The 11,494-nt window shown below is 54.5% G+C and overlaps 2 protein-coding genes across 2 annotated transcripts; both read right to left on the reverse strand.

Moving 5' to 3' along the window:
- Positions 1-3,643: 3,643 nt before the first annotated feature.
- On the reverse strand, positions 3,644-4,963 carry WHR41_09510 (uncharacterized protein; the record flags this gene model as incomplete). Its single annotated transcript, XM_069378113.1, has 1 exon — positions 3,644-4,963. The coding sequence occupies one exon, from the start codon at positions 4,961-4,963 to the stop codon at positions 3,644-3,646; it is 1,320 nt and encodes a 439-aa protein (XP_069224934.1).
- Positions 4,964-8,794: 3,831 nt separating this feature from the next.
- On the reverse strand, positions 8,795-10,230 carry WHR41_09511 (uncharacterized protein; the record flags this gene model as incomplete). The annotated part of the gene is made up of 4 exons (XM_069378114.1): positions 8,795-8,896; positions 9,065-9,154; positions 9,207-10,136; positions 10,186-10,230. The coding sequence occupies 4 exons, from the start codon at positions 10,228-10,230 to the stop codon at positions 8,795-8,797; spliced, it is 1,167 nt and encodes a 388-aa protein (XP_069224933.1).
- Positions 10,231-11,494: the final 1,264 nt, after the last annotated feature.

An 11,494-nucleotide genomic window follows, 5' to 3' on the forward strand; every position in this document is an offset into this window, starting at 1 on the left:
AACCTTCTCCATTGCTGGAAACTCGGTCGGGAATGATAGGCCACGGACTCTGTACAAGCTCGCGGAGGCGCAGCAACTTCTGCGCAGCTGGTACGACGACGACATAATCTGAAGTATATAGACACTTTGGTACTGTACCATGTGAGCACATTCTCTCGTGTGTACGACAGTGCTTATCGTTCGTGCCAAGACTGATAATTGTCTTGGCAGAAGATGCAGACAGACAGACAAATCATTGCCATTTCTCAGACAGACAGACAAGCCACCGCTCCTTAGGTAAGCAGACCAGACATTCTCGAAAATCTTGTCTGTCTGTCTGATGAACACCCTGGCTTCAGCCCGGACTATCGCCCTTGGAACATCTGTAGCGTAGATTGGGCGTCCAGCTCAAGAACATGATGCTTTCCATCATCGAAGCTTGCCGGCAACTCCGCTGTCTTATTGTACTGGCACGCTCTTACCAGAATAGATTACAATCTTGAGCAGTTACAGTAACCCGGACCGGTCCATCTTTTCACCATTTCTGTGGCGAGGTGTTGAGCTCCGCCTGCGGAAGTCGTCCCAGACTGCAAAAGAGTGTCTGCGGAAGTCGTCCCAGACTGCAAAAGAGTGACGCGGTGTCAAGCTTAGTCCGACCGGACTGGCTTTTGCAAAGTGCAAAGGGTTCGTTGCTACAATTGTCTGACCATCAGTACCTGTCGTTGTACTTATTACGTGCAGACGTAGTGCTCAGGATAGCGGCTCACAATAGAGTGTCAATACACCACACTTCTTATGTAGTACTTACAAGACCACTTCGAAAGCCACAATGGCGCCGCCTGAGACCGTCGATGGAGTTCAGTCCCACGCCAGAGGTCCCTTCTTGATCTTTCCTGGTAGGTTGGTTTCAGATCTCGCTAGATTCATCAACTCCATCACTGACCGGAAGCCCAGACATGAGAACAGACCGTGAGCTGGACCTCCCGCCAACGGAAGTCGTCGCCGATCAGGGTGATGAGGTGTCCTGGGAGTTGCTCAACAAGATCATCGACGAAGTTTTCGCCGCGGCCGACGGACAGATTGAGCGAGGAAGAGACCGCACAGGACAGCATCCCATATCGCATGGCGATAAGGAGATGCGCTCGCATTCCACGAAGACAACATCTGACAAAACAGCTGATGGAGCCGAGACGCGCAAACCGCGATGCTTGCAAGGCGTGCGAAGGCCACAGAAGGACGACGAATACTGGTCCGTCTCTCCATCGGCATGGTCACGACTATCACAAGCCCGGCAGGAGGTCTTGTCCCACGTCGGCCGCATCAACGAGACATCAGAAGGTGTACAAGCTCCCGACGGTGATTGCTCCAGGTGTGCGCAGAGCGGAGCAGAATGTATGGTGTATCGTTCGGAGGCACGCATAGCCACCAGTGGCGATCAGATGCTGTCTTGCAGTCGTTGCAGGTTCCGCGGCCTGGTATGCTCTCGTGGCGAGACCGTGAAATCGCGCAGGCGAAAACGTAAAGCTGTCAGGTTCGACGCGTCGGTGTGCGATGAAGCTTACAAACCAACGTCCCGGACAAACAAGCGAGCGAAAACACGATGTTGATGTGAATCGAGCTAGAACAGAATACATCGCTGTGATGACAAGATGCTTGCTTGAACCCGGGCTTTCAGCCCAAAACGGCTGCCAGTGTACCAACGTGCACATGGAAGGCTTATGCGAACCTGATACTGTACTGCAGTGCAGATGTATTAGTCGGTGGATACCGGCACATCACGTCAGGAATGCGACGAAGATAGGCCATTTTCCGTTTGTCATGTCATCCAACAGGGTACAACGTGGTCAGGGGCTTTCTGGACGTTCCAGCTAGAGATACTGAGACCTCGCTGATACAGGTATGGTATAAGTATTTATTTCTCCCAGCCTGCCTCCAAAGACTTCTGCCTTTTGATGCTTTAAATTACGTTCTTTCCAACCTCTTGCACCAAGAATCGTCCTAAGAAAGGCACCATGGGCTCAGGGCAGGAGAAGACTGCGAAAAACTCCAGTGGGTCAGCACACAAGATGACGGCGGAAGGTAGGCGGACATCAGCGGCCATTCGATGAATCTCGATCAAAAGGCTGACATGACACTGTGACTCAGGAGGCGAAGGGGAGCTTTGTGTGTTCTTCTTTGACGAGGAGCTTCGATCAAAGGAGAAAAAGAGGCGGCTTTCAAAAGAATACATCGACCGACAAAGGCGACTAAGAGAAAAGATGAAGGCTGCCGAGTAAATCGCTCCCATTGGAACCCCCTTTGCACTCGTCTCTCCGACGCCTTATGTGTTTAAGCTTATCAGTCGCGTCTGGTAAATGTCAACCATGGACATATCCTTCGGACAGGAGCCACAGGGAATGTACATGTGAAGGAAGCCCGGCACGAAAGCTGAGTAGAAGCAGCTGCGCTTGTCAACCAGCATTTTGCAATCGGTCTGAAGCGGTATGACATAGACGATCGCGTTGTTATGCGCCTCATCATATTCTATTCCGGCGGAGCACGCCCCTCTAGCGCAGAACAGTGCCCTTTGATGCGCACCGTGTCGACGAGAAAACCATAGCCCCGCAGTACCGCTTTCCAACCTGCCGATTCATGATCTTTCGACGTATCGCAGATGTGGGGAGCATCTTTGATCAGAGCTACTTGAGCGTCAATGCCGTGACTCACAAGGCACTTCCACGTCCTGTAGGATTGCTGCCAGGGAATGAGCTCGTCCTTCGTGCCGTGAACGAGGAATGTCGGCGTCTTGTAATTTCCAAGCTTGATCTGGGCAAGTGGGCTGCATCGTTGGATCTCCCGGAGTGGCGGCTGCGGCAGTGTGGTCCAATCAACACGACTCGAATCTTCATCGCTCACGCTCGAGCTGCACGGCAGGCCGGAGACTATGATGGGCAGTGTTTGTGCCTTCCAATTCATGTGCAGGACAATGCGGCAGCGTGGGTCTTGTCGGATGCGGACGTCTGTCAGTGGCTCCCAAGAGCCGATGGAGTCGTAAGAGGAAATCTGCAGGCGACGCGTTTGTCAGTGTGGCCATCGGTAAAGCGAAAGGTAGTGATGATATTAGCTATACCGGACTTGGCTGGACTGCATCCAAGAGGTCATATTCCTCGTCAACATCTTCGGCGCCGCAAAGCTGGATTGGATGTTGCCACCCTGTCAAATCCGGTGAGTCATGCAATATCCCTTTGCCACGATGTGCACCTGTCCGGGTTACTGTACTCACAATCATCTTCATAATCAGTCGGGCAATAAAGCGCCAAGATCGCCGCAGGTGGCTCCAGACCCCTCTGAGGAGCGGTCCACGCAAGCGACATGGCTAGTTGGCCGCCTGAAGACCAGCCCACGGCCACCACACATCCACCGTCGGGCTTCAGCGAACAATCGCCGAGATCTATCGCCGGAAGGGTGTGCCTCGCCCAGTTCAGAGCATCGCACACGTCCACCATGGGACCTTCGACTAGTTTGGTCTCGGGACAGAGGCGATGGTCGATGCTGACGGGCAAAAACCCCATCCCGAGCAGGATGCGAGTTTGCGCAGGCCTGACGTCTTTTCGGGAAAACAGGACGTGGCTACCTCCGTGGATCATGAGAGCTGTCACGCCCGTCAGCCGGTCCCCTTCACCACTCAATGCTTGTTCTCACCTATGGGAAGAGTGACGGCCGGGTCAGCCCTGACCGGGCAGTACACATCTGCAAGGATATCAAGCTCGCCAGACGTCTTATAGACCACTTCGCAGACCCGGGTTTTCTCTACTCTCTTTGATGCTTCTCTTCGGAGTGTCGTGCGAGGAGAAGCGGTCGCGACGCGCACCACCTGGGCCTCTGGGTTCCCGACGTCGGTCCACATCACGTCTTGAAACTCAGCGGCCATCAACTTCGAGCTCCAATGATGCTCATCAGCCAAGCAGTGTGTGCGGTTGTCGTTGAAACGCCACCACCCGTCTAACAAACCGAACACCAAGTCGAAGATGTTGAGCCGCCTCGTGATTTCCACCATGGCAAAAATGCCGTCTTCACGTAGCAGGCATCGAAGGTGACCGAGAGATTGCTCCAGGTCGCGAGTTGCATGTATGCAGTTTGAGGCGAGCACGACGTCATATGCCCCTTCTAGATCTTTGGGGGGCTGTTCTTCGACATCAAGAACACCAAAGGTCAGGCCAGCAATGCCGTCCAACGATTGTCTTGCAGCATTGACGAGGTGCGGTGAGACGTCAGTAAAATGATAGTCGAATGGCATTTCTGCCGCTTGCAAAGCTGCAAGCAGCGGGCGCGTTGTCCCACCTGTGCCGGCGCCAACTTCTAATATTTGGATCTTGCCCGTTCTGCCAAGATGACCCGCAACGCGAAGCACAATCTTGGCAAGAGATTTGGTCGCCATTTGGAAGAGAGGCCAGTGTTGGTAGAATTCTCGGAGTGCTGTCTCGTTGGCTTGGTCACCAAACAGAATCTGGAGGCCGTCGAAGACCCCGGTGAGGCACCCGGCCGTTCGTGAACCTACGGCGTGCATGAGCTGATGCAAGCTCCCGTGCTCTGGCCAATGCCTCATAGCCGCACTATGTAGATCTGCTGCACGAGCCTTGTCGACGTGCTGTTCGGTGCGCACGAAGGTACCTTCCGGAGTTTCGATCAGAATGCGCGCTTCAACCAGGGCAAGGAAAAATCGGTGAAGAAGTCGTTTGTGTCGTGGCAGAATGTTCTGCATTTCTGGCATGGCCTCGCCTGCCGCCATCGTCGCCAAGTCACACCCGATTCTGCCGAACGCTTCGACGATATAGGCCAGGAATAGACGTGTGTGGCTCGGGTACACGGCGGCCAGGTAGTCCAAATCGACAGCGGAGGAATCGACATCCAGACTCGCATCGTGCTTCGGCTCAGACGAGGCGACCGAGACTTGGTTTTCCTCGTCCCTCTCGACCTGCTCGTATTCAACGGCAGTGGATGTCATTTTTTTTGGCCAGTCGCGCATCTTTGAGCACATCATGGGAATCGCGATGTTTGCGCTCTCGAGATCCCACCGTGGAGGTCACATACTCGACGAACGCCCCGGTGCTGTTGAATGACATGAGGGTTGACAAGGGAATGACCATGTCCAGCGATGCTCTCAAATCGTTCAGAACCTCTATTGCAGCGAGCGAGTCAATCCCGAGGTCTTCCAGAGATCCGGCCATGGACACGCGCTCTGGCGGCGTGCCGGTTACGCTGGCCAAGACCTCAAGCACCTTCCGCCGGTGATCAGGACGATGTCCCGGCTCGGATCCATCTCGTGAGGCCGTATTTCGCCCCGTGTGTATTTGCTTCCGCAGACCGTCGGTCGAACATGGCGCAACAGCGTTCGCGGCCCTCAATGATCGCGCAAGTGGAACGCGGGAAAGCTTCTTGAATTGCAGCCCCGAGGCCGCGAAGAGGACCTGCTGCTGGCGCGCATCTAATACCAGCACGTCTGCGATTGCAGCGTCTTCACTGTCCATCCGCATCCTCGAGTAGAATGAGAGATTGTGTGCATCCGTCGGGATAGCATCGGCGAAGTCGATCTGATCTATCTTTTGGCAGATGAAAAGTGAACCCTGGAAATCGTCGTTGTTGAAATAGTTGACCAGGAACCCTGCTGCCTGCATGAAACCGTCGATCGATTGTGTATCGGTTGCGGCAGCGACGTGAGTATCTCCACATCGGCGGTTCCACTCGATCTCGCCTGCGGCCTCTGTGCCGACGCACGCGATGCTTTTGATACGTCGAAAGATCTCGCCATAGGTCACGACGGAGTCGAAAGCTCGATAGACGTGGTTGCCCTGCATACGCTCGGCCGACTCGTCATCGACAATTCCTTGGTATCGACGACGAACGTCCGAAATTCTGAAGTCCTTGAGTCCCGCTACTGCGTTCGTCTGATCTCGGGATCGGAGAGAAACGACTCCCACTACCCGATTTTGAGGATTGATATCGTCAGTGTCCGCACGTGGCGACTTTTCTATTGTCACTGAAAAAAGCCAAGAGTCTCGCGAACCCTCGTGCTGCTCCAGACGCAGTCGGATGATATTCCTCAGATCATTGCCCACGGGCGCATTCATGGACAATTTCTCCACACGAAGACCCAATTGACCACTTTGAATGTCGCATCTCAGCTTCAGCACTGCCCGAGCAGCTACTTCGAGGTAGAACGAGGCCGGCGCCAGCGCTTCTCCCGACATCACATGTCCGTTGCACAACAACTGGAATCGTGGATGTGCAGCAGGTATGAAGAACTCCGCACCTCCTTGCGCATCCCCACCGGCCAAAGACAAGAAATCATCTTCATCTTGGGGTTGTTGGGAGGCGGGGCCAATGGCAGAAGCCTGGCTCGTGGTGGGATTGGTAAAAGGAAGCCAATGTCGTCCGCGGGCGAAAGGGTATGGCGGCGGTGTCAGGTGCCGGTATCGATGCTGTTGACTGCGCTCGAAAGGCTCATACTGCACAGGTTGGCCTTGGTTCCACAGCTCCACTATTGCTCTCGCCAGGGAACCGCTGGCGTCGGAAAAGACCTTGTCAAGGCATACGAACGAGTGATGGCCTCTCCCACGGAGCGACTTTTGAGCAAGGCGCAAAAAAGACGCGGCGTGACCCGCCGAGATCCAGCAAGACTCAGGATACCTCAGCGACAGCCTTTCCACTGCTTGCTGGAAGTGCACAGGTCTTCTCATGTGATGGGCCACGAAGCTGTGATTGAAGACAGCACAGGAGGCCTCTGTGTCGCAGGTCTCGAGATGAATCGTGGGGGTTTTCCACTCAAGCTTACTGGCCAGCTTTTCCAGTGCTGGCTGGACAGCTTCTGTATATACCGAGTGGAAGCCATGAGTTACGTCCAGCCTCTGCGCCACAACGGACCCTCGGAGGTCTGATCGACTGTCGATATGTCTTTCGAGGACTTTGATGGCATGCTCTGAGCCTACAACGACATGGCTCTCCGGTCCGTTGTAGCATGCAACCTGAGCGTAATCAATCTTGGCTTCCAGCGCCTCCAGCATCCGGTCGACCACGCGCGTGGGGGCGCTCAGTGAGAGCATTGCACCACGTTCCGAGCCCCAGTGCTTCTCGATCAAGGAGGCTCTTCCGGTCACCAGCTTAAGTCCGTCAGCCAAGGACAGCATCCCACATATGCAGAGCGCAGCCAGCTGACCGAAGCTGTGGCCCACCACCGCGTCTACTTTGAGGCCCGAATCGATCCACGCCTTTGCAGAGGAGTATTGCGAGGCGAAAAGTGCGGCGTGGAAAGTCTTTAGGTCGGCGAGCGGCGCGGTTTGAAAAATGTCTGGGTAAAGTCCGCCATGGCCCGTGTCGATCAGGTTCTCGTGACATTGATCGAGGTTGCGTCGGAGACCTTGCCATTCCTGGTAGCACTGCCGTGAGAGCCCAACGTATTGCCTCTCCTGGCCTCCCAAAACCAATATGGTTGGTTTCGCTGAACCAACCTTGCGTAACACCATGCTTTCTTTTGCCACTTCCGCAAGCTTCAGCTCCAAGACGTCCATACTCGAGACATTTTTTTTTTTTTTGGAATCATATTGTATGCAAGCTATCTAGCTTATGACAACCCCTAGCTAATTACTAGAAGACTTCTCGTTCCCCAATGTACTCTTGCCTCGTCTTATCTCTTGTGCTCCTGCTCGCTGTCCCGACTCTATCTAGCCGCCACAGCTTTCGGGCTCGATGCCCTCCTACTGTCCAATCCTCCTGATTTGTTGCACCTTCATCCGTCGTCTCGCTCCACTTCTTCTTCAGTCGTCCCCTCGCTCCCATCAAGTCGGCCCATGTCCCATTCATCGATGACTTTTGCTTCTCTGTCTTCCTTCCTCTTTCCCACCACGGTGTGTTCGAGGAACCGTAACACTGCTTCCGCTGCGCTTTCGCAAAAAAGTAGCTGAAGGTCTGATGTGTCTCTCCGCGCAGAGATCTTGATCTTCTTTTGATGCATGTCTCTCAGCATCACATCACGCTCTCTCCTCCACTTCCGACATTCAATCAGTAGGTGGACGACAGTCTGTCTGCTGCTGTTACACCACCAGCAACGCGCATCTTGTGCCTGCTTGGTCCTGAACAGGTACTCGCCGGTTATGGCATGGCCCGACTTGAGCTGCAGGTATCTTGCCGTCACTGACTTCTTGCCGTCATTGACGACTTTGCTGATCTTCGATGCACACTTCCACCTCGCTTTATTCGACTGCGTCACATATGACAGCGACGCCGACCGCATCGCCTTCGGTTGCTGCGTCGCTGCAAGCCTCGCTGCAGCTCTCACGGATTCCATGCGTTCTACGCTCTTACCTGTGGGTAGGTGTGACAATATCACTTGGTCGCCCCGTTCTTGGATGAGTCTAATCTGGGTGTTGATGTCTCGGATCAACGGCGTAGTCCAGTGGCCTGCTTTGTCAATGGCAGACAGGGCCTGGCGTGAGTCCGACAGTATCTCAGCGCATCGTGTTACGGTTCCTGGCAGTGAAAACCGGCATATATGAACAGCCATACGGATTGCGTATAGATCGCATACTCGAGACAGTCGTACAGAGAGTGTAATGCAGAGCGTGATTTGCCCTGATCGATATGTTGTAAAGCACATCTGACAGCTCCAAGCTTTGACTCCGATCATCCTTTTGCTTCCTGAGCCAGAGTAGGATCTCGGAACAGCGTAGAGAGAGTATGTCCCTGGTTGCTGCGGACACGAAAAGAGGTTGTTCGCCTTGAATTTTCGGTTGCGCTGTTCCCTCCTTTTCGCCGCTGGCATGGCGAGTCGACATTTCTCGCACTAAGATTGCGGCATTACTCCCGGCTGCACCGTAGCTCGCGACACAAGCTGCACGCGCTGTGCCAGGCCAGGGGGCAAGGTGACGGGGTATCGCCACAATGTCTGGATGTAGGGCCGGTATGCGCGGACTCAGTCGCTTGTGGCTGGCCTGCGGAGGGATCTTGCGACGATTCATCATCAACAAGACCTTGATGAGTCCCGCCACGCCCGCAGTCGCTTCGGTATGCCCGATGTTCCCTTTCATCGACGACACGAGCAGTGGCGACGTACGCGGCGAGCCACAGTATACTTCGCGCAAGCCCGCCATCTCGATGGGATCTCCCACCTTCGTGCCCGTTCCGTGCGCTTCGACATAGGATACTTCCTCCGGCGAAAGTTTCGCAATACTCAGTGCTTTTCGATGAAGGAGTACCTGAGCCCTCGTGTCTGGGACGGCAATGTGACCTACGTTCCCGCTTTGGCTGACCGCGGAACCGACAATCACGCCAAGCACTCGGTCGTTTTCCTCGATGGCTGTCGCGAGCGACTTGAGCACCACGACGCCAACCCCTTCCGCCCGGCAGTACCCGTCTGCGTCACTGTCGAATGGCTTGCACTGACCGGTGGGACTCAAGAAGCCGGCGGCGGCCAGATTCCGGTAATCGTGTGGGCTGGTGATCACGTTGATGCCACCTGCGATGGCGCGGCTGCATTCTCCCGCGATGATCGCCTTGCAAGCCGCGTGGACCGCTATCATCGACGAGGAGCAGGCAGTGTCCAGGGTGATTGCAGGGCCAGTCCAGCCAAAGAAGTGGCTCACTGCGCCACTGATGTATGACCTTGAGGTCCCTTTCGTGGCGTACGCGGATGCCTTGTGGCACGCGACATTGTCGTAATAGTTGTTCATGACTGCCCCAATGTAGCAACCAAAATCTCGGTTCCGCGACGGCAGCGAAGCTCCAAATTGTCCACCATCTTCCAAAGCCTCATAAGCAACTTCGAGCATAATGCGCTGTTGGGGATCCCAAGTCTGTGCTTCTCTGGCTGTAATTCGAAAGAATTCGTGGTCGAAAGCGTCTACATCGTCGAGGAAGTTTCCCCACCACATTCTGCTCGGATCGTCAGGAGGAAGGTGTCCTAAGCCAATTCGTTCCGTCGGCGCTGGCTCTACCGTGCTCTTTCCTGCTTCCAGCAGATCCCAAACGGCGTCAACGGATTTTGCGCCGGGAAACCTGCCGGCCATGCCAACGACCGCAACAGCATGAGAAGGATACTCAGATCGGATGTCGCCATTCTTCGGATGCGCGCCTATGGGTCCCTTGGACGCAGCCCTTGGACGCAGGGACAAGACACGGACCATTGTCTTTTGTGGTTGGATCGACCACATATGGTATTCCGGACTGAGTACCCACTTTAGATGCGGTGAGCAAAGCTGCACTATCGGTAGCTCGTGACATATTCGCTGTCGCAGTGGGCGAACGGGGGGTGCAGACCTACGAGGCAGCAGAATGAAGCTTGTGAATAGTGAACGCCGGTTTCCAACGGCAAAAAGACATGGGAATGCGGCCACGGTGCGCCCGGTACGTGTAGAAATGTACTGCTTTTAAAGCGTGCCCGCTCAGGCGGATCTCGGCCGTGCGAATCTTAGCGTAAGGCCGCGGCTATACAGTGCGATAGCATGTTTGGTGCGATGTGTAGATCTCGGCCCAGATAAGCTTGTCGACTATAGCGTCAGACGATGCAACTCTACTGTGGCAGGCATGTGCACCATACCAGCGCCCTTCTGATACGATCATGACACAAGCTTCTGTTTCCTTTTCAACTGCCGTTTGCAAGATACGGTTGGCATCACTGCTGCACTTTATCTTATTGATTTTGCAACGTACAGGGCAGGCAGGGCAAAGAATCTTTGATTTTGCAATGCACAGTACCGGTGTACTGCATGGTCCAAGCCCTGCACCTGATTAGACAGTTGCCCCGCGAGAGAGAGATCATGAAAGCGGCCTTATCCTTCAGGTATAGTACGTAGTGCCGGGAGGCTCAAAAGTCCTCCCGTAGACGATTGCGAGCGCAGCGGGACTGCAAGATTATGAGGAACCGATATTGTTGGCGTTCACCCCGGCGGTCAGGGTCCTGTATAGTGTGCACCAACAAAAATCCACGCGTAGCTCTTGTCTTTCCATCTCTTCGAGGGCAAGCGATATCGCATTCTTCCCGGACGAACTGTCCCTCACCATCAAAGCACCACCTCTGGCCGTTCGAACTGTCGTTGCTAGTGCAAAAGTCCGTATTCTTCTTTCAGGAAATCTGCAAACGCGTATGGAACTTTGGCCGTCACACCCTCAAACGTAGTATCTCGCAGGGGAAATATTCCCCCGTGCACGCTGAAGCGCTCATTCCGGCGAGCCATCAAATCTTTGGCTTCCGCATTCGCCTTTTCACGACATCGCAACGGCTTGATGTCGATGTACAGCCCAGAGTTCATGTCTATCCAGCGAGCACTAGTCTCTGTCTCTGCGTCAGCGGTGCTCTTGTCGGGCAATTCCGATTTGACTTCGAGCAAGTAGTCGCGGCGAATATCGGACCCAGGAAACGTGAAATGATACGTCGTCATGCTGTAGTGCTCAGACAGGTGCTGCATATCTTCGATGGTTGTTTGAACATCAAGACCAGAGCTCCAGGGTAGAATTCTGCGATTCCAGTACCACCCAAGTAGTGAGC

The sequence above is a fragment of the Cladosporium halotolerans genome, assembly GCF_011745625.1.
Source record: "Cladosporium halotolerans strain TM138-S3 chromosome Unknown Sca138, whole genome shotgun sequence".
In the NCBI taxonomy this organism is placed as follows: domain Eukaryota; kingdom Fungi; phylum Ascomycota; class Dothideomycetes; order Cladosporiales; family Cladosporiaceae; genus Cladosporium; species Cladosporium halotolerans.